This window comes from Rhinolophus sinicus, chromosome 1, assembly GCF_057876585.1.
Source record: "Rhinolophus sinicus isolate RSI-liver-muscle chromosome 1, RSI-T2T, whole genome shotgun sequence".
Taxonomy (NCBI): Eukaryota; Metazoa; Chordata; class Mammalia; order Chiroptera; family Rhinolophidae; genus Rhinolophus; species Rhinolophus sinicus.
Genome location: NC_142501.1, coordinates 210202882 through 210228997, shown reverse-complemented (window position 1 = coordinate 210228997; position 26116 = coordinate 210202882). Strand labels below are relative to the sequence as shown.

Below are 26116 nucleotides of genomic sequence, written 5' to 3'. Positions count from 1 at the left end.
ACTGGGGAGAGAGAGTGCTACCTGGCCAAGCTTCTTAGGGAGCTTGAGAGGGGCTCAGATGGGTGAACGTGCTTTGTGATCTGCAGGTGCTTTGGCAACATGGCGCGCGGCCCACGCAAGTCACCCATGCCCCTCCCCCCACCGCTGCTTTTTGTGAGGGACTATACCGCCACCTGGTGGCTGGAAGAAAACTCGACACAAAGCGGCCAAAGCGACCCATAGATTTCCTTGTGAAGTCAAGAAAAAGGGCATTTTCGTGCAGCGCCCGCTATCTGACCAGGACTGGGCTGGGCTCTTCACAGACTTCCTCAACTTGAAGGGATGTGATGGGAATAGGAGACAGGGATTCAGAGCGTCAATGTCAACCCGCCCTTTTTTCTGACAAGGGAAGATGAGTATGACAATCTGCTCTGTGAAAAGGCCAAGAAGCATGTATGGTATGAGCTGATTAGAGAATGCTTAAGTGGTAAATTTATTTGTACCTGACTGCAGAGGGAGACGTCTGGAAGGAAATAAACCAAGATGTAAACAGTGCACTACCCCACTGGGTGCCACGGGATTAAACGGGACAATACCTGTGAGGTGACAGATAATTGGCTGTCCATGGATGCACTCACACTTCCAGGCCTCACCACTTGTAAGTTTTCTTTATTTAGGTTAAGGCTTCAGGCAGAGTGATAGAGGCAGAAAGGGAAGAGACAGGAAATATGAATTAGAGCTTCAGTTTAACATTTTTCCCCTAAAGTCTTATTACCCTGATCAAACAAATTTATTCCCGGAGAGTTCCCTCAGCCCAGGAGGGTCTTACTCTTGGAGGCTGGGGAAACCCAGCACCCGGCATACAGGAAGCACTCCGTAAATGTTTACTGTGGAAGTGGGGACACTGGTTAGTCTGAGCGACTGGAAGAATGGGATTGCCTTTTAATGGGGGGCACAAGGAGGGGAGAGGAGGAGCCTAGCTTTAAAAATGTTCAGTCTGGTGTCTGCTGGGCATTAAGATGATGGGCACGCAGTTGGGTATGGGAATCTAGAGTTCTCGGGAGAGGCCCAGGGCGGACAGGAGTTTGGGAGTGATAAGCAAACAGCACTTACGGTCATTAGACACAAAGAGGTGGCATAAGGAGAGAGCAAGGTCAGGGAAGGCTCCAGAGCCTGTGACCCGGGGCACCCCAACTTCTAGGTGTGGGCTGAGGGGAGGGAGGAGTCTGAGATGGAGCCGCCAGGGACTGAGGGAACCCTAGAGGGAAGCAGCCTTCCAGGAACTCCTGGCTCTTGTGTCACATAGGAGACAGGAGCAACTTCCTGCTGCATTGTCAGTCCTGCCCTTGTGATACTTGTTTATCCCACTATGGTCTTTAGATTAATATGAATGCTGGAGGAAACACACACTATATAGAAAGTTTCATTTATTCAAATTAAATTATAGTATGAGTGTCATATACAAATAAAATCTTTGTGTAAATAAAAATACAAAATGCTACAAACTTCAGTCATGTGAAAATGCAAAAATATCTGTATAATCATATATACATATATATATATATATATATATATATATATATATATATATATATATATTTTTTTTTTTTTTTCCATAACAAGACCAAAATGTACAGTAGTAGCAGACCCATAGTCTGCCCTCCACCATGCTAGCTGAAGTCTGTGACCTGATTTCTCAGGCTTTTGGCTTCTGTGACATAAGACCCCCACCCTGGTGCCTGCTTCCAGTTGAGCCCACCGGCCTTTCTTCCCAAACCCTGAGCTCCAGCGGCTTCCAGTGATCAGCCATGTCAGGGGGGAAGTGGTCCAAGAGTTCTGGGGCCGGTCAGACGCCATCACGGGACATGGCTGTCTCCTTGGTACCGCCGCTGGACTCGGAAAAAGCCGCCGCTGTTGAGACGCGCGCGAGGCCATCACTGGTCCAGCTCGGTTTCATTCTGCAGCGTCTTCATCGCTAAGCCCCAGAGAGTCATGCTGGAGAAAAACTGGCCGTCCGAGTTCCTGTAAGCCGAGCCCGCCGCCCGGCCGCCCAGGGGGTCGCCGCAGTGATTGTCCAGAGCGGCCAGGGACGAGCGGGTCACGGACATGCCGTCGGCTGGCAGCGGCCCGTCGCTGGGGGAGGCGTCCACGGCCGAGTAGGCGAAGGCCTGAGGCTGAGCGGGCTGCCCCGGGGCCTTCGCGAGTTTGCCAGGCTCCAACCCGAGCTTCTCCTGGTCAGTGGCTCCAGGAGGCTGAGCTGGGGACCGCAGCTTACAGTAGGAGCTGGCAGAGTGGCCCTCAAGCTCTGCGCCTCCATGTTCCACCGCGTGCATGGGGAGCCTCACAGACACGGGCACCAAAGTCACAGACACGTCCTGGGAAAAGGCGTCGGAGCCCTGAGACTTCTCCAGGTCGGAGGCGTCCACGGCGCGGGTGAGCTCCCCCAGGGCGTCGCGGCCCGCGTCGTCCGCACCGCAATGCATCTTCTTGTGCCGCCGCAGCACGGCCGAGCGCGTGAAGCACTTGTTGCAGATGTCGCACGTGTACGGCTTCTCCCCGGTGTGCGTGCGCACGTGCCGGCGGAGGTCCCCGGAGCCCCCGAAACACTTTCCTGGACAAGGAGAAAGGAACCGTGTCAGAAGTGGCCGTAAGGGGAGGACCCCGCCCCTTGCAGCACGCGGCCGACTCGCTGTGACTCGCTGTGACGTGCGCTGCGCGGGACCGGCCTCTTCTCCCCGCTGCGCAGCCTCTGGCTTTGGGTGTCTCGGAGCCTCCCGGGGGCTCTCGCTGCACAGCAGCCCGCGCTGGCTAAGCCACGTGGCCGGCCCCTGCCGGCTCGGTGTGCTGGGAAACCTTGTCCGTTTTGTTTACATTTCCTTAAATTAAGTGTAACACCGGCCAATCTATAATTTAGAAACATCTTTTCTAAAGACACTTCTGTATTTGGCTTTTAACATGACACTTCTCCTGGTTCTATTTCCTTTCTCTGTGTATAGGATCCAGGTAGGGGATCAAGTCCCACAATTAGAGCAGGTAAGGGGATCAGAAGAGAAAAATCAGTAAATAACCTTCTCAGAGGCATAATGTTATTTCCAAAGTATGGGGAACTACACAGTTTATGTGCACATGTATTTAGGACTTCTCTCCCATCCATATGGCACTCTCTGAATCCTCAGCTACCCAGCCCGAGTCAAGCAATGTGGGCTATCTAAAAGCGCCTTTGAACAAAACTAGGTGTCAATGCCCAGCTGTTAAATTTTGGGCACTTTTTTCTGTTCACCTAAAAATAAAATGCCTTTCAAGTGAGAGGCAACACGCATTTATTTGAGATCAAAGAATAGCTATTCGGGAAGCACTGATTCAGACAGAAGCGCAAGCAGTGTTCCTATCAGGAGACAAAGGCAGTGGGTATTTATGAGAGAGGGAAGGGGACCCGTGACATCCACAGAAGAAAGGCATTTCTACTGGAGCAGATAAGCTCACATCGTGATGCTAATTCTAAACAACGTTTTTAATTTTCTGTCCAGTATCTGTCACAGTATCTGTCTTCTTGTGATCTTTGCAAACAGTTCTTTGGGGCACAATGTTACTTTAGGCCATGTGCAAAGGGCCCCATTTTAATATTCCAAAGATTTGAGGCATAAGACCTGCAAGGCAGCTCCTCTGGGACGGCAGCCCTGGCTCGATTTGAAAGGGGCTCCATTTATTATTTCTCACATTTCTGCATACAAACTACTGAAACACACCATAGGGACTCTCTCTCTGTGTTGTCACTTCTGCACGTTGCCCACAGGTCAAGCTCAGTTGCCTTCACTTAACACCAGTGAAAGCGTGTTTAGTTTGCTGTACTGCCTGTGCAATACACATTTGCCTCAGCTACGTGGTATTCTGTGGATTACAGCTTCATAACTGTCCCTCTCGTGTCGCACGTTTGGGCTGCTCCCACCTATTTGCTTCTCCATGTGATGTTGTTCTTCTCATTGTTTCCTTAAGAGAAACTCTCAGGAGTGCAATTACTAGGCAGAAGGGGAGCACCGCTGTTAGGGTTCATCATATGTATAAATAAGTTTTAGTCACAGCAGAGCCAGGAGCCACGCTTGACATGTGTCGCAGCCCTGAGGAGGGCACAGGGGGGCAGCTGTCCATGAATGTTCACAGCAGAGCTGCTAAGTGAAGGCAGGCAGTCACAAAAGATCACACACTGTGTGCTTCCATTTCTATGAAACGTCCAGAACAGACAAATCCATAGACCCAGGAAGTACATCAGCGGTTGCCAGCGGCTGGAAGGTGGGAATTTTTTAAGAGTGATGGTAATGGGTGTGCAGTTCCTTCTCAGGGGCTATGAAAGCGTTCTGAACTCTGACTGGTGAAGCCTGCACAGCTCTGTGACGAGACCACAACCTCTGAATCGCTCACTTTAAATGGGTAGATTTTATGGAATGAGAATTTCACCTCAATCAAGTTGTTTAAACATTTTGAACCTATCATGCAAGAACATGATTTCTCTCTTTCTCTTCCCCGCCTCCCGAAGCTGAGCTTGTCAGGGGCAGAAACCACAGTCAGTGGGATGGGGGCCTGAGGTGGGGAAGACAGAAGGTCCCCCACGCTCCCTCCTGGCAGCGGTCTTAGTCCCAGCTGGGAGAAAAGAGAAAATTTAACCTTAAATCAAGTTGGTGGTTGTTATAATTTGGAACTGACATTTTATATTAGTGATTTGAAACTGCATTTGTGATTTAAAGTGATGCAATTTTATTTTTTAAGAGTGATCAAAATAGTCATGGAGTTGCCTAAATTTGTATCCAGGAGATCTGTATATAATTTAAGTGGGAAATAAAAACAAAGTTGTCTTCTGTTCCATCCCAGAAGCCCTGCCCTATGTTAGACCAATTACAGTGAGAACAGCCACTCTGAGTAGTGCTCTGCTCCAGGTTTCCCACAGCTGGACTCTGAGCGTTTCCCCCATTTGTTTTATAAAGGAAATCATAAACATGGTTACTCATTCACCCACGATTCTATTCACACTGCCAACTACCTGTCACAGGAACGCACACGCATGTGTATACACACACACACACACACACACACACACACCCCTGCAGAGGCTGGAGCAGGTAACAGGTGCCTTAACGGAGTCGCCATTTCTGCGACTCTACAATAAAGTACCGTGAAGCTGCGAGCTGTCAGCTTCCCTCTCCTTCCCTGATGAGCTGGTTCACTGATGGGTCAGATGCCCGTAGAAATCACTTCTGCTTCAGAACACACGACCTCAAGAAGCCCTCCCGCTCGTCCCCATTGTGTGTGCCCCGTGCTCCATCAGGACAGACAAGCTCGCAGCCCCTGTGCCCTGTGCCCTGCCACCGGCTGCCACATACCACGGGGTCCCACTTTCCAACTGCCTGCGCCCCACCCCCGGGGGCCAGAGTGTGCGGCCCCGGGACAGTCTGTCATCCGGATATCTGTACCATCTCAGGACAGCTCTGGACCCCTCGGAGACACCCAGAAAACATCTGATACATGCACATAGGAATGAATGAGACCACGTGAAGTGGTAAAACAACAGCATGACTTCCATTTTGCCTGTGAGGACAGGGTGACTCCTCGGAGACACCAAACAGCCAGGGACAAGCGGGAGACTGGCGGGCTGCCCACGCCAGGGAGGACGGGTACCGCCTGGCCGGGAGGGCCAGACACTCACCACAGGCAGAACAGCTGTACGGCCGCTCCCCCGTGTGCCGGACTCGGTGCTTCACCAGCTTCCTCTGCATGTTGAAAGACTTCCCGCACTCGTCGCAGGTGAACACTTTATCAGCCGTGTGTGTCTTCTTGTGCTCCTTCAAATTACTGAAGTTACTAAACCCTGCAGAGACCGTAACAGGTGTTCAGCTGAAGGACTGAGAACATTTCCATCAGTCATGTTCAAGCAAAGAAAGGAAAACGCTCAGCTATACCTCGGCCACAGATGTCACACAAGTGTGGCTTCTCTCCCGAGTGAATAATTATGTGACGTTGGACGTCGCCAGAGGCTGCAAACCTGTAATGTAATTTGGAAATGCAATTAACAGCCGTTTTCCATTACTGCAAATCTTTGTAACTGCAAGTCACTGGGGCAGGAGAAGAGCTGCTCCTGACGTTCCTTGAGAATGTAGTCAGAAGGGGGCTGATTTCATGTGAAACGTGCATTTAAAAATCTTCACTTTTTTCCTCTTTTTTTTTTTAAAGGAAAGTAGGAATGGATACAAGTGTTTTGCTTTTAAAATATTTTTCTCTACCTCGTTGCATTAATCTTTCTTCTTCAGAGAAGGCCACTCACATGGCTCAGGCACTAATTCCAACCCAGGCCCTCGGATGTGAAAATCCAGCTCTTTCCTGTCCACCACACTTGAAAATAGAGTAATACGTTATTTTTTGGGGAAGATGTTGCATATAGATGTGACTTTAAATGCATGCCTTTCAAACAGAGTTCCAAAGACTCACATTTAAAGCACCATCCAACACAAGACATTCAGGGACGGAAGGTGCAGTGGGGGGTGGGGTGGGTTTATGCTGCAAGCCACCTGAAATGAGCCGCACACGGTGCCTGGCACTGAATTTGGCCGTCAGTGTTCAGGTCGCTACAGCAGAAAGGGAGACACGTTAGACCGGGGAGCTTTCATTTCTTTGTTTTCCACCATCTGCAGAGACGACTGCTTTCCTGGATGTGAAGTAAGAGTGGCTCCCTCCCCTGGTGTTCCCACAGCATCTGGGGACTCTGACTTTGTCCCCACGGCCATCTCTTCCCCTGACTCCTGAGTATGAACTTGCCAGAAATTTGTCCTGTTTATTTTTGCGTTCCTGTCACAGCACTTAGCACACAATGGTAGGTGCCTAACAAATGTTGGTTAAATGGACGAAGATGAGGCGACGTGGCTGGCACGGCCCTGGTTGCTGCCTGTCCCAGCATGACCATTAGATGACAGAGGATGTGGGCTCCCGGGAAATGACCCCGGCGAGGGCGGGCGGGCCGCTGCCGGCCGGTGTGCACGCAGGAGGCCGATCTCCTCATACCGGATTCCACCTCCACCATCAGGCTGTCAGTCACCAAGCCAATTCTTACTTCCCAAGTCAAAATCCTACAGCACGCAGCCCTCAAGCTCCTCCTTTCCTGCTGCTGGCTCCCTCCCACAGCCCTTTTCGGGTCCACGGCTGGGGCACTTCCTACCACCCTCTCTCCTGAAGTCTGTGCATTCAGGTTGCAAGTCTCACTTTCCCTACTAGACACTCACTTCTGTGGGACATTCGGCTATTTTAACAGCCACTTTTGGAAAAAATGGAAACTTTAGTATAAAATAATTTTGTTTCACGTAAAACTCCATTTCCTAAGACTTCTGTAGTAAATTTTCTTTTAATTACCATCTTTTTCTTTTTCTCATGTGTGTCACAGGAAAGGCTCTGTGTTCCTTAGTGATACACGGAGCCTCCATGTGGCTTGTGCATGAGCCACCGCTGCAGAGAACACTGCTTTTCAAAGACACCAGCCATGAGTTGTCCCCACGGACGGAAGGATAGGCCCAGCACTAACCTCTTTCCGCAGATTTCGCAGATGTATGGTTTTTCACCAGAATGCCGACGTAAGTGAGTCTGCAAGTTACCTGCCTGCAAAATAGGACAAGAAAAAGCACACTAATAATGAGTTTCTTAAAAACCAGTTATATACATTCAAAGAGAAAACAGGCAGATTTAGCCAGGTGCCAGTCCAAATGAAGACTGGATACATACGCACAAACTCCAAGGAGCCGCATGCAAGGAGGTCCAAAACCGGCCCACTTCTAACTGGCGAGCGGCCCCCAGCGTCTGCGAGCAGGGAGTGTCTCGGGTCTGTGCCCCGAGCACAGGGCTGCCCACACGGGGTGTAAACTGCAGGCCAACACTGTGCTGCTTCTTAAAGGGGCCGACACACTGTGAGGGAGGCTGGTGGTCATTAAGCTTGTATTTTAAACAGAGTTTGATGTATTGCTCCTTGGTGATATTTTAAAACTTGGACCATCTATATGCAAGCATCATTTGAAAAAAGAAAGTAGTGCTTCTCCATGGTTATTTTATATTCATAGTTTCTTCCTAAAAAACAGGCTTTTGTTCATAAGGAAGGTAGACATTTCCAAACAGTTTTCCCTCTGGCAGTACTGTTGTTCTGCCTGACGGGTTTGTCATTTTGGCCTTCGTGCAAAAATGCAAATGAGGACAGTCGCAGCAGTCACTCAGTTGCAGGGTCTTTATGTTCCAAATTTCTGACCCTAAAGAGCTTTACAAAGAATATCATTCAAATGGAAATCACAAAATAGACTCCCATGTACTAATCAGTAAGAAATCAATACTAAATTGCCTTAAGTAGAGTGAAACTGAGACTGCGACTGCCTCAGATATTAAAAAAGCTCCTGTCTCGTTAGGATTTGGAAACAAAAGCCTCCACGGCTATAACTTAAGTCAATGGTCTCCGTCTGTCATTCCTCCTACTTAGTTTTGTATAGTGTTGTTAAAAAACTAAAATAAAAAACCTGAAATGAGTGAGTACACCCAAAGATGATAATGCACACACATTATGCATAAAATAAGCCAAAAAGGGAGAATGAACAGTAACACCCAACTAACAAATTTGGCTTTGTAAATTTGTCAATTGTGTTTTACATAAAATGCAAAGATAGTTCAGTTATAGGTTTGAAGATGGGTGTGAAATCCACGTGTGAGTGGAAAGGTACAGGTGTAAATAGTGCTGTCCCGATTTCACGTCATATAACACGGAAGACTCTTCGTGTGTATCAGACTCTGGGAAACACGGCGTGAGATACTACCTTTCAGAATAGGAGAAATATGGCTTAGAAAAACACTCAGGTTTATGTTAGGTAACAGAAGAGAAAGAACCTGGCAGAATATTGGGAAATACCTAACTTTTAATAGAATGACTATGAATAACAATAATGAAGCAGCAACAAATGCCAATGGCAATACACATTTGGTCTACTTAGGCCTTTCCACGCATTGCCCAATTACCCTCAGGAACTGGTATTAGTATCTCTATTTTCTAGATGAAAAACAGGTTCAGATAAAGTAGTTGCTTCAGGTACATGGTTGGGCCAGAAATTAACAGTGGTTTATGTGAGTCTGAGGGGAAAACCTGAGGACACGCAAGTTTCTGTGAATAAACTAGCCTGTGTTGAATACTCAGGATGAGAAATAGTCACTTTGCCACTCAGGAAAACAGCTCCCTGGGGTTTAGATAATGCATGGCTGACTGTTTGAAATCAGTCACTTCCAAATTTCAGAAAAGCTCATCAGTTATATAACAATTCCACGAGCACCATCTGCTCAACTGTTAAATTGGATCCCTCGTTATTTTGTAAACTATGTATAATGATTGAAATTCAGTCTCTGAATCAATTCTTAGCAATGCTGCATTTTTCCTACTTAACAAAGCATAACAATTACTTGTTTTCTAAGCAAATGTAATCCAATGGTCTTCCACTCATATTATAACACGCAATAGTAAAACATTTTTTTTAAAGTGTTTCTTTAGCTATTTAATAGTGGAAATGGATAATAAAAACAATTATATTTCCCCCAGATAAAGGAGCATATCGTGTTTCCCCAAAAATAAGACCTAGCCAGACCATCAGCTCTAATGTGTCTTTTGGAGCAAAAATTAATATAAGACCTAGTATTATATTACATATTATATTATATTATATTACATCATATTATATTATGTCTGGTCTTATATTATATTAAAATAAGACCGGGTCTTACATTAATTTTTGCTCAAAAAAAAAGCATTAGGGCTGATGGTCCGGCTAGGTCTTATTTTCGGGGAAACACTGTAGCTAGAAGTCTGATAAATGACATTAAAGTAGATTAAATAATGGAAAAATTCAGGCAAAAAAGTCCAATAATGCATTCAGATAATTTATACCAAATTACATAGGAAGCTGGGGCCCAGATTATTTTACCTTTAGTCAACTGTTTTTATTTTTAGTCAACTTGGATATGCTCTAATTATATGTTAAGTACATAGACCACATCTTAGAAACTATCGCTAGTTGGACCCCTGAAAACTCTAGGAAGTGGTAATAGTAATAACAGCTGTCCCATCGGAAGACATTGCTATGAGGAACACTGCTAAGCAGTGGCAAACAGGATTTCGTATGTCACGTCATCGTCATCACAACGTCCTCGTGAAGCAGTATCATTCCCAGTTTACAGAAAAATAAACAGACTCTGGGAGAGAAGTCATCAGCCTCGGCCCCTGCAGTGGACGGAATACTCCAGTTCAGGTTTGTCTACGGACAGCAGCACCTGGGCTGCTGTGTGCTGTTTAGCTACAGGACGTCAGGAGTAAAGGGGTTCTGTTCTTCCCAAGCAAACATTGTTTTAAATTAAGATGGAGTCATCAGAATTTCGAACAGAAACATTCTGTTGCAGAAAAGAACTAACATCTGGTTTGTTGAGGAATTTTTAAAATACTGCAAACTCCTTGTAATATGGACTTGAACTTCAGTATTTAAACATGAAAAAACCAAGCATATTGTTCTTTATCACAGTACCCGTCTCATGGCAGCTGATTGCGTATATAAAAAAATAGTCAGGAGATCATAAAACTTTAGCGATAAAAGGGATCTCAGATCTTAAAAGTCACCTGGTTCAGTTTTAAGACTTCAGGATGTCACAAGCAATAAAATTAAAAGGGAAAAAAAATCTGGAGACTAACATAGAGATGTCACCTGAACAAAAATGACCATTATACTGATAAAAGAACATTTAACACCAAAAGTGTGTGAATGATCACCTCGAGTTGAAAATTTAATAACTTGGGAAAAGTTCATTAAAATACTCTTATTGCTGCCTTTTCATCATGGACGGGATGAAACTTGGTCACCTCTGGCATGAGGCCACACCAGTGCCCTAGGAACCAAGTCCCTGGGCCGCCTCCTGCAGAACGCCGTGTCCCTTCCATCACACCTGGATGGACACTCTCTCCAGACAGCACTGTGTGAGGACGCCTGACCTCTGAAAACCGGACTTTCTGCACCAGCTGCTCAGTTTCTATTTCTGCCTCGAGAGACGAAACCACTCTGCTCCTCTCCCACAGACAGCTACATACACCAAGTTTTCCTCTCCTGCTTGTCGTGTGGCAGGCAGTCCGCACCTGTCACTATCTTAGTTTTCCCCTCTGGATGCACCAAACGGTCCAGCTCCTACTCCACACAGGAGACACATCACACCAAATGGAGACTCATTCCTAGTCTGTGTATGGTATGACTCCCTTCCTGAGATCTGGGCAGATGCAGTGTCTAGGTTATACTAACATGTATATTCTGCGATCACAATCTAGGATTATAGCTTTTTAAAGTTGATGTCCCCACCCCAAGCACCACCCTGTTCACGTAGAAATGCCTACTGTCTGTCTTTCCCACACTTCCCTGCACACGTCTCCATCAGCGGGCTTCCGATGTTTGTTGTACTGTCTTGTTTACACCTGTTTCCTGCTCTCAACACTAGGCTCCTGAAGCTGCATTTGCCTTTGTCCCCCAGCACATGGCAGAGCTCCTTGGGCACTGCAGGCTTGCAACACACACACTGAACGACATTTTTTAAAAGAGCCCTTCTTGTTCACAAAAATGTCTTCATTTCACTATGAAATAAAAGAGCAATATACATCTGAAAACCGTAACTATACATAACTCTCCATTTACAAAATCTGACCAGAAAGACACTAACGCAGAACAGGAGGATTTCTATTGGTTCGAGAGGGAAAGCGCAGGCTGAGGCCTGAGGCCTGGGGCTCGGCCTTAGTCACACATCAAAACCGCCATATTCAAACTACCAACTCTTGTGTCCCCTCCCCCCAGACCAACAGAGCCAGAATCTCTGAGGGGGGTCTGGGCATCACCGCCAGGACAGAAGGCTGACCAGACTGCAAGGGGCTTGGAGGCCTGGTGTGACTTTACTTGCTTAGCAAGGGAGGGTCACGGAAGGGTTCCAAGCAAGAAGGGGACAGGATTTATCACAATGTAAATGTACAAACAGCTTTCTGGCCCAGTTTTTCATTTAATCCTCCTAACATTCCCGAGGTATAATAGTGTTCTGATGTGAAGAATTACTGAAATGAGACGCAGGGTTGTGATTGCTAATTACTAATGGTCATGAATCCAGGACTTGGCTTCCCCCCTGCACCAAAGGTTAAAATGGTGCGTGTGTGGCAATGTTCCCTGAGCACTGACTGCCTGCTGCCTCACTTACAAGTACTTGACCTTATTAACCCATTTCCTCCTTCCTCACACACTCCAGTGGGTCAACAATCTTATTATCCTTGTTTTGCACATAAGGAAACTGAAGTGTCAAAAGGTTACGCAGTTTGCCCAAGGTCACAGAGTACAAATCGGAGGCGGGATTCATATCCAGACTGTGTGGCTCTAGAGGCCACACTCTGATCCCCAGGCTGAGCTGGTGGGAAGCAGCCTCAGCTACCACGGTGGCCAAGGAATGACCACTCAGACGGCTGTCAACACTTACTGACACTCAGTGGGTGCCAGGCATTCTCCCGGACGACAAATAACACAGCCCGGCCCAGACTCTTACGATAAATAACACAGCCTGGCCCAGACTCTTACGATAAATAACACAGCCTGGCCCAGACTCTGAACGCAAAGGGAGACTGTTAAAGCTCAGTGAATCACTGCATGCAGGGCGTAGGAAGAGGGAAAAGTAATTAAGACTGCAGGTTTGGATGCGTGGGAAAACCAAGGGCTGGCTCCGTGTCAAAGATGGCGCTGCTCTTGCTCTTCCAGGCTCAGTGGGGCCTGGCCCCCAGCTCTTACCAGACTCGAGGTCTCTATGCCCCCAGCTCTGACCAGACTCAAGCAGCTTCTGTCTCACTGAGCTCTGGAATGCCAGGGCCTACACGGGACAGATGGAGTTTTACCTTCTGTTTCGGTGAAGAAGTAGGTTCCCATAAGCCTACATTCGAAATTTTCTCTAAAACATTAGATCTCCAGGTTCCTTTAGGTCTAGTGCCCAGAGCAGTCTACAGCCCATCAGAGGGTACAATAAACACCGGCTGATGAGAGAATGAATATATGACATCTTAACAGTAGAAGCGGGGAATGAAAACTGGTCTGTTTGCCAATATCCTAATATCAACGGTTCCAATCAGAGGACGACACTGGTCTTGGAGCCCAGCATAATTTGCAGCCTCCGGGTGTATGCTCAATATGGTTTATTTCATTCATGAAAGAGAAGAAATATACTAGGATTGGATCCATCCTGGGGGGTGGGGGCGGTGTTAACTGTGAGACATTCACACACTTATAAAAAAATGGTATTTTTCCCCCCAATGAACTAGAAATTTGTTTTCTTGAAAATTATTTTCTCCTGATTTAATCTGAAGTCTTTTAAGGTACAGATATCCTAAGAGGCGTCTCTCACAACTCCAAAACCATGTCTTATTTGTAATAAAAATCAACACTGGGTTTCAGGTTTCCAATTATTAACAATAAATAACAGTATTCCCACCTGAGAGAAATGTTTCCCACAAATGTTACATTCAAAAGGTTTCTCACCTAAAACAAAACAAAATAACAGCTTGTAAAATCATTCTCATTATTTGCACAATAATTTTCTGTTTAAAACGTTTAAGCTATCTCCTGTGCCCCACCGTTTAATGCAGAGCATTACGTCCTTCGTCGTAAGGGGATGAAAATGGGGGTCTCCACACCCTCATCGTCTCTGTCGCCCTTACATGATCGGCAGAGAGGGTAAAGGTGAAATCTATAGTTACTTTTCGCTAAAAAAGCCAACTGTTCTCCAAATATAAACCTATGCTGAAGTCAAACTTATTTATTTGCACTCAAACCCCACCTAGGTTTTGGACACAGTCTTTCGGTTTAGTTGAAAATCAAATGTGAGTTTTCGTGAATGGCAGGAACCTGTTCACCTGTCCTTCTGCCTCCACTTTACCTCCGATTTCCTCCGATTTCTCAGAAGGTGGGACAGGAAAAAGTGCCCCCCCCTTCAGCCTGGGTTGAACAGGCCGTGGGGAAAACAAGGCGTCATTACGGGAGATGTGCCCCCTGCTGGCTTCTTATCCACCTGACTTAGTACCTCTGAATAATTACATCTGGGTATAGATTAGCTTGTAGAGAATGGAACTCGATGACAAAGAAACCGCAGCAGATCTGAATATAGTCTCTAGAAAATGATCAGTTTACAAGTATACTTCAAGGTACCACCTTTAATCTAAGATACTCCAGTAAATAGACTTGGAAGACCAAAAACCCTCCATCTTCCGCATTCCCCTCACATAAGCGGCTTCACGAAGACGGTCTTTAAAAAATAACACCAACGTCTCCCTTCATATTGCTGGGGCATGGGGCGTGCCAGCTTTCTGTGCTCCCACCCCGATACTTTTGATCTTTTCTTGAAGCTGTTTACTGGCTTTCTCAGGATGGGGTGGGTAGGAAGCTTTTGACTATGAATATTTATAATCATATTAATTCCGCATTTTGGGATAATATTTATGTCTGAAATTATAAGGATAATAGATAATGTTCAGTTAAAGCCCCTATGATGAGACATGAGAGTTTGAGAAAAGAGGTCACCGGTTACCAAGACTTATAAGTGACCAGCATTAATAACCCTAGTCCAGTGGTTCTCCAAACTTTGCTCTCATGACCCCTTTTGTTTACGTGGCCTGTGTCTGTCAGGAGAGCCCATAGTAGGAATGAAAACTGAGTGACTTCTAACACACATGACTAGATATTTCACTGGCCACCAGAAAAATGGCCTCACCACACATCCTGCAGCCTGCAGCCGACTCCACGCACACTAGTGGGAGAAGGAGAAGGAAAAGGCAGGTCATGTCCAAAGCTCTGATGGAAGCAGTTTCGGCCTCACAGACCCGAGCGTTCCCCAGATCATGACTGGACAACTGCTGCTCTTCTCAATAGAGAGGTTATGTCCCAGGGAGCACAGCATCTCTGCCAGGACAGTGTGGCTACCACTATTCAAAGATATTCTTGCAGGATAAACAATTTTTTTTCCTTTAAAGCTAAACAGATAAGGGTCTCAAATAAGAATTATAGTGACCATTAGGCTCTAAGAAATTTAAGTGAAAAGAATGACCTATTATAAATTAAGTGTTTTCAGGACAAAACTGAATCAAGATACTGCCTTCATATGGAGTAATTCTTAACTACTAGCAATAATAATGATGGTACTTTATATACATTATAATTTATAAAGGGCTTTCATAAATATGAACTCTCTCAATACACTGAGGTGGTAAACACCTCGGCAAACTAGGAATCAAAGTGACAACAGTACGTCACATCAATAATCGCAATTACACAAGCATCTTAAAAGCAGCTATTCCGGAAGCATGCTGTAGCATATTACTGCTCACGCTTATAATTGCCATTCATTTGGAATGTGTATTAGAGTCACCATGTTTAGGTACAGGAAGGAAAGTAACATGTAAGTATTGTATAACATAACATACATGTACTGTGTAACACTTATTAAAAAACTTCTGGAAAAAATACACTTTTTGGAAATGGGAGGAAGTATGAATTAAGGTAACAAAACTTCGAAAATTCAATGTTCAGGATGGAAGAATTTTCATTTGAAAATATCAGACGGTTAAAGCTGATCCTTATTGAAACGTTTACTTCCCACCTGCCAAATCAATTTTTAAAAACTGACATTCAAATTACTTTCCAGAGAACTTTCAGAATCACTGAAACTACATTATTTTAGTCGGAATTAACCTACAGTACACTTTTAAAGAATAAACTTAATCTAATTAGAAAAAGACAACTAAATGTAGCTGATCTGTTTTAGAATTTGAAATTTTTAGTGCAGCAACACAATTTACTATACTTCTTTTAGAGATAGAACGTTTATCATATAAACCCATAATTAAAATAAAAATGAAAAGGGTGACATCTTTTGAAACTGACTCTATGAAACCATCTATAGAAATTTAAGATTATTCTTTTTTTTTAGAAATACAGAAGATTTATTAAAGTAAGAGGAGGTAGGCTGGGCAGTCTGCTGGAAACTACTGCAAACTACAGATAAGATTATTCTGGAAGAGGTATCCCAAAAATATAAAATAAAAGTAGCTAATGCTCCTTGATTTTTCCCCCCTGTAAATATCAATGACATCATCAAGCAATAGCAAAACTTCTTACAAAAACAGAAGCAGGCAGTGGTGTCTGATCGTCTGCATTATTTCCTTTCCTTTTGCCTGAGGGTACTGAATCAGTGTACCTGTGTGAGACCGTTTGTGAAGCTCCAAATTGCTTGGGTGTTTAAAAGGTTTCCCACACAAGTCACACGCGTATTGTCTCTGGGACTGAAGCGTCTGGGACTGGTCTTCTAGTGCCACAGGGTCTTCAGGCCTCTCGGCTTCACTGATGCAATTAAAACTTTCAGAACTGATGAGTTCTTCACTTTCTTTTTCTTCAGCACTTTGGCTGCTAGCTTTCTCTATAGTGCTTTCACTGGCACATTCAACCCTCTTTGTTAAAGCGCCCTCTGACTTGGGTTCAGATGTTTGCTCTGCAGATTTCTGTGACTTTAGGAAATTGAGCTTCTTAAGGTGAATGGCCTTTTTGAGCCTCATCTGTTTGGTAGGTTGTGGGCCTGGGTTGTGCGTCTCAGGGTCTGCGGCCGATTCACCCAAAGGCTGGGCCAGGAAGTTGGACGGCAAGTGCTCAGCGGACTCTAGGACACATTCGGGATGGCTGACAGCACAAGGCTGGTTCTCCATGGCAGTGAGGTCTGTGGAGGTGCTGAAGGCGAAAGGCTGCTCAGTTCTTCTCTCCTGAGTGGGACAAGTGGCTTGTTTGTAGTACTGCTTACTGTAGAAGTTCCGCAGTTTGTAGTAGTAACTTGGCTGTTTGAAAGGTGGCTCTGTGCCGCTGCCGTCGAAAGTATCAGGGGTTTGTTTGGATGCTTCACCTGGCGGCTGAGGAAGGTTACCTGCCGGTGGGGCCGGACAGTGTGCCTCATCCAAGCCCTTCCCATGCTGGACATCTGCCGAGCATGCCTGCAGTAAATGAGGGGAGTAGTTTTCGTTTATGACACAGTTAGTGTCAGGAGTCAGGGCACTTTGCAGGGAGAACGGACTGTTACTACAAGGCATGCCAGGTGGCTGCTCCCCAGTGGTTGATTTTAAAAACGTGTGACACAGATTCAGAACATTTTGAACTTGCAGACACTGTGCTGTGTCCAGCATGACGTGTACATTGTCCTGGGTGAGGTCCAGATGAGACGTGTACATGAAGTCCAGGATCTGCCCAATCCCGCTTACATTTCTAACATCCAAGTGAAAAACATCGTTCTTCTGACCTGACGAATTCTGAAAGAGGCTCCTGAGAAAAGAAAGAGATCTGTTTATAGTGCTAACAATTCATACATGCTGATAACTTTTACTTATAAACAATGTTCAGGCTAATATTCAAAATCACTATCCTATAAATGCCAAGATTTTAAAATTAAATATGCTTCAATCCTTTAAAAAATTTTGGCAAGCCATCCAATAAAGCGATTCAGATGAATTAAATTAGTGCATTGAATATCCAAACTTCCAAGTAGATCTTAACGTAGAATTGTGAAATATACTCATTGCTCTTTTTTCAAAATGTAATTATTCTTATGTATTATTAATTGCATGTAGATATAGGAAACTAAAGGACACACATTTTTCAATATTTCATGTTTAGCTGGATAAATTACATATTTCAAGCCATAAAACACATAGAAAAATACTCACTGCCTTAAAAAAGTCTAAAAATAAAAATAGCTACAATAAAACAACCCTCGATATACACTCATTTTTTATTTTAATTTTTTAACGGTGGCAAAATATTCATAACGTTAAACACTGAACTATGGTTCAAATGGTAAATTCAGTGTCATTAGTTACACTCACACTCTTGTGCACTGTCACCACTATCCACTTTCAGAACCTTTTCCTCTTCCCAACCGGAAACTCTGTCCCCGTTGAACAACCCCCATTCCCCCGTCCCCTGGCAAGCACCATTCTACTTTCTGTCTCTATGCATGTGACTATTCTGGAGACCTGATACGTACTCAGTTTGTAATCGGTAATTTATCTAGCTGTCAGAGGTGGTTTTTCAGCCACCAGTGGTCCATAAATCAGCAGTCCGTAAATCCCCTATGAGTTAATGAGGGGAAAAGGCACCATAAAGCCCACACACCTTATTCTGGGCACAAGTCAAATTCACAGGTGAAGGAATTTGTATTGTATAAAAATACCAAGCTGAGTTGGGTATGCAAGTTTGTATCAGATGCAGTCACCTGCTTCCCCCAAACAGCCTTCGGTTCTGTTCTTCCTCAAGGAAAGTACAGATTAGAGGTGGGGTGCAGAAAACTCCAAACAGCCAATGTCTCACAGTGCCTAAACCCCCCTGTCCTGGGAAGACAGAACGAGCAGGCCTAGCCAGAGCCTGGGACCATTTTGCATAAAGACGAAAAGTGCTGCCTCTTCAGTGAGCCGATCCAGCACAACATGTACTTACAGCACACGCAGGGGCTGAGATCTGATCTGGGCTTGGGGATTATCAAGGAAGGATTAAACCCTGCTCCATGTACTGTTGACTACAGCAGTAAAATAATATGCATTCTAGGGGGGAAACGGTACTAAAAACCAGAAGCTTCAGCGCTTCAAGAGAGAAATCTAGCTCAGCAGAAAATGTATGTAGGACCCTTAACTCTAATGCTAAAATAAATGAAATACTATTGCTTGATGTTACTATTTCTAAGCAAATCTTTCATACAGACAAAAATGATCACAGGGATAAGTAAATTGAATCTAAACCTGTTAGAATAGTCAAATGAGAAACAAAAACGAAAAAGTTTAAATTAAAAAAAGCAACAGCATGTAGGATGTTTGCCTTCTCTGATTTCTTATCACAGAAAAGTTCTTACTAGGAATGCTATGCCTCAATCTTTTTATCCTAAAAGGATAAGAAACATACATATGGAAGACTGACATTAATTAGAATGATTATAAACAAACTGCCAAAATGCTCCTAATCGCCCCAGACATATTTTAACTAAAAGGCTCTTTTCCTCTTGGGTTACTGTAAATACAAAAGCAAAACACCCACAATGCACTACAAAAGAAAAAGGGAGTGAAATTCATGGAGAAAATAAAATGTAGTCAACATATTTCCAGGCCAGAAGAGCGTTTTCTCTGTGCAGTTAGAAGAACAGTGTAAAATACGCACCTGAAGTACTGACTGAACGCTGCCAGAACATTCTTGTGCGCTTTAAAGCAGACGCCCTTCACCACCAGCATGCAGTCGCAGAGCAGGCCCTGAATCCGCTGCTCGTGCAGTTGCTGGAGGAGGTGGCAGCTGTGCGTGGCCACGGGGTCCATGCTCAACCCTCCAGGAGACCTGCAACCAAGCACTGGGTAAGACAGTGGTTCTCGACGACAGGACTGGGAATGAAACGGCCCCACAACCCACGGACTGGTCGTAGTTCACTGCCGTGATTCCCTGTCACAACAGTGTGAAAAACAAATAGAAAAACATCGTTTCTTAAGCATCTAGACTGGTGCTGGTCAACAAAACTCCGCGGTGATAACAATGTTTCCTACCCACAGGGCCGGTAGCCACACGTGGCCACTGAGCACTTGAAAGGTGGCCCATGTGATCCAAGAATGGAACTTCTCGTTTATACTAAACAGCCGTTCTATTTCACAGCGCAAATCTAGAGTATGACCGTGACAATACTACATGCACTTTTTTGTTTCTACTTAGGAACCCTGCGATGCAAACACGTCCCTATAGAAACACAAGGGTAGGAGAAAAGCCAATTGGAAAAGATGAAATCAATCTTATTGAGCAGGGTATATGGGGCACTGAATTAGAAGTTGAGGGAAATTCGGAGCCTATTTGGGGAGTTAAGGTACCAGTCAAAATAAACTACCCCACTAGACAACGAGCAAAGAAGTGTCACAAAGCGGCATGGCCCTTCATGCGTCCCTCAGGCCTCTCTGACAAGGCGTGACTTCAGCAGAGACCTGAAGGAAATAAGGGAGTGAGCCGTGGGTACGTGCGGCGAGGCCAGGTAAGTGGTGGGACGTGAGGGGGTGGGGGAGGATGAGAAAGGGGCCACCCAGGGCCTCGTGGGTCCTTTGACTCCCGAAGAGATGGGGAGCCACTTCCTGTGCGCACAGGAAGTTCCATCATTCAACATCTATTCATGGACTGACCTCTGCGTGCAAGGTTCTCGGGCTACAACGACGAACAAAACCCTCAGGGAGCTTCAGTTCTAGGGAAGGGAACAGACACACACACACAAGTACATGACACACAACTAAACCAAATAGTTCGAGCAGGACACATGAATACAGATGAGTTAAGACACGGGCTCCGACGCCCAGGAGCTCCCACTCAGACGTGACTTATGGACGGGGAGTGCAGGCGTACCTCGCTTTATTGCATTTCGCTTTATTGCACTTCACAGGTGTTGCGTTTTTTAACAAATCAAAGGCAGACCCTCCAGCAGCAAAAAGGTCACTAGTCGCTTTACTGAGATACTCGCTTTATCGCGGGGCTCTGGAACCGAACCCGCAGTATCTCTGAGGTGTGCCTGTGGGGGAGAAATGACGTCAGACTGGGACGAGACTATGGAGCCTAATGCGGCAGTTTAGTACACTGAAAACTAAAACGCCACTCTCTGCTTTACTTGTTTTCGTTCTCTGCACAAGCATTACTGAGAAAAGTCACTACACCATGAAGCCAAAAATCTACTCTTTTTAACACGGCCCCTCCTATGACCATCATTATTTTCCACCTCACCTCCTGTTACTCCCAGATGTGCCGGCCAAAATGAAGGACCTGCAGCCCCGAACAGGCTGAGTTCACGGCCAGTGCTGGAGCCCGAGCCCACTCTCATCTGCAACGTGACTTTGGGCGATGGCTTCTCCCTGTCCTGCGTCCCTCGTCCTGTCTCACAGCTCACTGAGATGCACCTGAGAACCACGTGCACATCACCACAGCAACTGGCACCTGTACATATTCCCCATCGTTACCTCTGAGGGACCCCTGGAGAGCCTGCTAGAAAGGACCATCTGGACACTGCCCCAGACGTTTGCCCCGTGGAGTGTGGGGCCCAGGCCTCTGCATCGTAAGCATCCAAGGGGTCTGAGCAGATGGACTGCACCCCTCTGCCTCGCTCTGTCCTCCAGAAGCCTCTGGTTCTGATTCGTCCTGTCCTGGGAATACTTGTTTTACTTCTCACTCTCCCACCTTCCACAGAATGCCCACCTGGCTGTCCGCCACCCCGAGGAGCCTTCCTGCCACTCCTAACATGTTCCCTCCTCCCCACTGCTGCTCCTCAAGCCTGACTTCGGGGTTACTACTCTTTGGCATGATCTTACAGCACCCCTACAAACTTCCAGACGATAACTTGCGCTCCATCATTTGTGTCTCCAGCTCTGCTGTGAGCTCTCAGGGTACCATCTTACTCATCTTTGCCTGGCACATGGCAGATACCCAGCCGTTAAAATTCATGCTAATTAATGATGGTTAGTAATGTTTTCTATTTATGTCTTTTTGACTCCCTCTACATTCCTCACGATAGCTCTTCTAAATCCTTCCCATTCTCTTCATTCTCGCCACGTCTGTCGCCCTCATCCATAAAAGTGACCGTGACCCTGACTTCACTAAGAAGGCTGAGCCCGTGGATAACTTGCTATAACCTTTAGTTTCTTTTCTTAATCCCCAGTTCCCACTCAGCTCTCCCTCCACCCTTTCAGCTCCACAGTACGAAGTGGGCCTTTTCCCCTTGATCCTAGCCCCTCCTGCCTCCCCCGAGACTTTGCTTCATCACCACCCTTTCATTGCTTTACTGGGTCCTCCACCGGCTCACCAGTTCCCACAAACACACCACACTCACCTCGCGCTGAACAAAAGCAAAACAAAATAGGACAACGAAACCCTCCCACTAGGTACATCTATGCATCACAGGCCTCTTTCACACTTTCACAATAGTCATCGACACATCCCGCTTTACTTTCTTAAGACCCCTTTCTCACCTTGCAACCTTCTGCCCTTCTCACTCAAATGCTGAAACAGACTTGCCCACAATTGCCTGTCCTCAGCCCCAGCCTCCCCAGCTCTCCTGCAGCAAGTGGTCATGTAGGCTGTCTCTCTCTATCTTGAAATTCCTCGTCCCCAAGAATGCTTCTGCTTCTCTTATTGTGTCCCCGATCTGCTGTACTTCTTCCTCTGCAAGCCCCCGGAATGTTAATGTAGCTTCAGATCAGCCCCTGGGCCCTCGTCTCTTTCCCTTGACAATCACATCTGTTCTTGGCCTTCATCTGCTCTAAGCAGACGAGTCCTAAATTTGAAACTTTAGTTTTGACCACGAGTTGCACACGCTCAGCCTTTCACTAAACATCTCCAACGGTATGATCCTTCAACTCAGAATCTCCAAAACTTACCCCCATCATCTCACCCTCCGCTCTGTACCTTTTCTGATTCCCCTACTTCTTAATGGAAAGCTTAGTTTCTGGTGTGTAGGGTTTGGGGCGCTGGCGTGATCTCCTCGTTCGAGATCAGGGTGGGCTTCCGAGAAAGCCAGGACTAGAGCTGGTGTCATCTACAAAGAGCAACACTGCAGCACTGGGAGTGGATAATATTACCCCCGAACAAGAATACAGAAAGGGAAGCATTATGTCGGGCGGTGGGGCACTGTCCCCAGTGCTGAATCCTCATGGTACTGAACAGCTAAATGACAGCAGTTACCTACCCCTGCCCCACTGGTTGCCAGAGAAGAAAAGCCTTCTTGGTTTATTATTATTAATTGTTGTTTACTGACTGCTTATTACAGGCTGGGCACTGTGCTAAGCATATTCTATCCATTAATTAAAATAATGCTACGTGAATCCTACTATCACCATTTTACAAGTGAGGAAATTAAGAAACAGGGAGTTTAAGTAACTTGCCCATGATTATAAAACTGTTATGTTCCAAAGCCAGAATTTAAATCCTGGTTCTTAAACCCTGGAGTCTATGCTCTTAGGCTACGCTGTCTCCCACGAGAAAAAGGACGTTAAAAAGCACAACACAAAGCCTTCCTCCATACACTTAAATGTTAACATGCAGCAAATATTCTGAATCTACATTAGACATTTTCTAGCTATACAGGAGTGATAAAAGGAAAAAGTCTTTGGAATGACCCTGAGAATTATGATGATATGCAAACTTAAGAACCATTCCACGATTTCCTTTGACTATAAAACTTATAACTGACCCATATCGCTTAGTGTAATTCTCTGATTGTTTCGTGATGTTAATCCTGTCCCTCCCTTATAAAAAGCTCCAGAGAAAGAATTGGTAGCTTATATTTCTTATGCGTGACAACTGTCAGTAATAATGTATCCTGTACCCAACAGAAGTAACAACAAATACTTATAAAATGTTTCCTGTAAGCCACCAGGCACTATGCCAAGCCCTTTACACCTGTTAACTTATTTAATTATCAGAATAACTGTAAGATAGGTACAACTATTATCCTCAGTTTTAGATGAGGACAGTGAAGCACCTGGCGGAGTACAGATGGCTGCAACTTCTTTGACACTCCTCCCAGGGAAGGTGGGATCTATGTCTCCTCCCCTTGAATCTAAGCATCTGTGCTCATTTCTGGGCCCAGGCCCTAAGAGCTGAAGCTCCCACCTTCCATCTTTTGGAACAATGGCTCTGGAAGGCCTGCGTCGGCAGTCAGACTGTAAAACGCGCTGCTGGAGAGAACGCACGGAGTGGCAGAAGGGCTCAGCTGGGCCCAGCCTTCCGCCAGCCCTTCCTGGTACCAGATATGGGAGCAAAGACACCGTGAACGCTCCAGACCAGCCCCACTACACATCTGTACCAAAATGTGACGGTGGAAAGATGGACTGAGTGGCATAAAAAAACAATGAAAATATGGGAACAGAGAATGAGAAACACACAAGAAAAGCTTAGGCAGGTGTGAACGAAGAGGAACAAGAGCCAGAATGGAATTCTATCTACCCTGTAGAGACGACTAGTGCAGCAAAGCCCTTTCTGTCCTGTCGGCCAATCTACCAACTGGCCAAACACCAGAGGAAAGAATCTGTGCAAGTCTGTTCAGCGGGGCCGTTGACAGATGACTTCTCCAAGCGTCCACAGCTCATGTACCTGAATACTGAGCTTGCCTTAGAGTGATGCTACCTTCCTTTTAGCCATCATGGTTTTCAAATGGCTTATTCCCAACCCCAATGACAAATGCTTCAAGCAAACAAGCCTGGATTCCTGTCTTAGCTCTATACTGACTCTGATGCTACACGGGCCAATTCATGGAAGCAGTATTGTGGGCCTACTATGTGCAAGCATTGTCGTGAGGATGGAATGCTGATAAACTGAATGAGATATGCTCCCTGCCTTCCACTGTCTATCTCAATTTGGGCCTCATTCACTTAACTTTAGTGTCCACTAGATGCCAGGCACTGAGGGTTACGACGGTGAATGACTCAGATACAGTCATCCATGCCTTCATGAGTAAGAGAAACAAGACTAGCAAAGCACTGCAGATACTAAATAGAGGAAGCACCAATCGATTTGGGGGAGGAGGGGTTAGGGGAAAACTTCCTTGAGGAAGAGACATCTATGCTGAAACCTGAAAGCTAAGTTTGCCAGAGAAAGTAGAGAGGTCACCCTGAGTTTTCAGGGGAAGCAAATGGGGAAAAAAAAGAAAATGCAGGAGATTGCCAACAAGAATGAGGCACACCTAAGTGCCCTGCACATAAAAACGCCTCGAGCACCCTGCTTTTCAACCTCTTGGCCACTCTGTCACCTTTGTCAGCAAATACTCCCCTTCTTGTCCATTCTGGTGAATTCCTTGTTAAGGGCTGAGTTGCGTCGCCCCCAGATTCATATGCTGAATCCCTAACCCCCTGGGTACCTCAGAATGTAACTGTGTTTGGAGATCAGGCCTCGAAAGAGGTTTTAAAATCCGATGCAATGAAGTTAAAACTCTAACGCAATCCGACTGATGTCTTGTAAGAAGGAGCCCCAGGGATGCTCGTGCAGAGGAAAGACCACGTGAGGACACCCAAGAAGGTGGCCCTGAGAAGAGAAACCAAACCCGACACCACTTCCAGAGCTGTGAGAAAAATAAAGGTGTTTAAGCCACTGGGTCAGCGGTATTTCGTCAGGGCGGCCCTCGCAAACTGCGACGCCTTCTATTCCAGGCCCAACACTGCTGGTTCCCGAGTGAAACCGTGCTCATCACCCCCACCCCCACCCCAGGGTCACCGTTTCTCACAATACGCGGCTCCTACTCCAGCCACCCAACGACCACCCCCGCCTGCCAGACCCGAGAAGAACGGCGAAGCGACTCAGTGCTTTACAGTCATCGACTCGCGAAATCCTGCAAGACCCCGACGCCACAGGCACAGCCATCGCACCCCATCTGCAAAAGGGAGCCGAGGCCCGCCGCGTGCACCCGGGAATGACCCTGGGCCGGTGTGCGGTCGTGGGCACTACTCTCAACCACAGGGACACAGGGAAACGGGAACCGAGCGCGGGGAGCCCCGGACGGGGAGGGGTCGGGGGCCACACGCGGGCAGTGCCCGGGCGGGCGGGAGGCCCGGCGGGGACACGGGTGCGGCTCCCAGGCCGAGGAAGCTGCAGACGGAGCCGGCCCCGCTCCAGGGGCACGACCGGATCTTTTGTGCCCCGGAGCCAGAGCGCGGCGCCGGGGCTGGTTACCTCCCTCACCCGCCGACCGCTCTCCCCAGACCCTCGCGGTGCCCGGAGCTGCGGAGGCGACGGCGCGTCCATGCCCTGCCCGGCTCTCGGGCGCCCGGCCTCCTCCCGGGGCCGCTCCACCGCGCGGGCCCCGCACGCCCTCGCGAGGCCGGCCTCCGGCCCCGGCGGCCACCTTACCCCGGGAAGCCGCTCCGTGCCCCGCTTCCGCCTCTTCACCTACCGCGACGCCCTCCGCGCCGCTCGCCGGGCTCCGGGGGACGCGGAACCATCGCGACAACGCCCCCTCGGCCGGCCGGACCCGCCCTCCGGCTTCCGCTGCCGTCACTTCCGCCGAGCGGTGC

General features: G+C 46.7%; 1 protein-coding gene across 8 annotated transcripts; it reads right to left on the bottom strand.

Annotated features, from left to right (window-relative positions):
* Positions 1 to 1389: 1389 nt before the first annotated feature.
* On the bottom strand, positions 1390 to 26089 carry ZBTB49 (zinc finger and BTB domain containing 49). 8 transcript variants are annotated; one of them, XM_019716580.3, is made up of 9 exons: positions 25953 to 26077; positions 20472 to 20634; positions 19263 to 19433; positions 16276 to 17381; positions 13519 to 13565; positions 7538 to 7611; positions 5928 to 6010; positions 5675 to 5836; positions 1390 to 2590 (listed from the first exon to the last, which is right to left on the bottom strand). In XM_019716580.3, exons 3-9 carry the CDS (start codon positions 19412 to 19414, stop codon positions 1914 to 1916), a joined length of 2301 nt encoding a protein of 766 aa, XP_019572139.3. In that variant the 5' UTR covers positions 19415 to 19433; positions 20472 to 20634; positions 25953 to 26077; the 3' UTR covers positions 1390 to 1913. The 8 variants fall into 8 exon arrangements, with proteins under 8 accessions (XP_019572139.3, XP_019572141.3, XP_019572138.3 ...); XM_019716582.3 differs by having other exon boundaries at positions 25996 to 26077; XM_019716579.3 differs by lacking the exon at positions 25953 to 26077 and adding an exon at positions 20844 to 25946.
* Between the last annotated feature and the right edge of the window lie 27 nt (positions 26090 to 26116).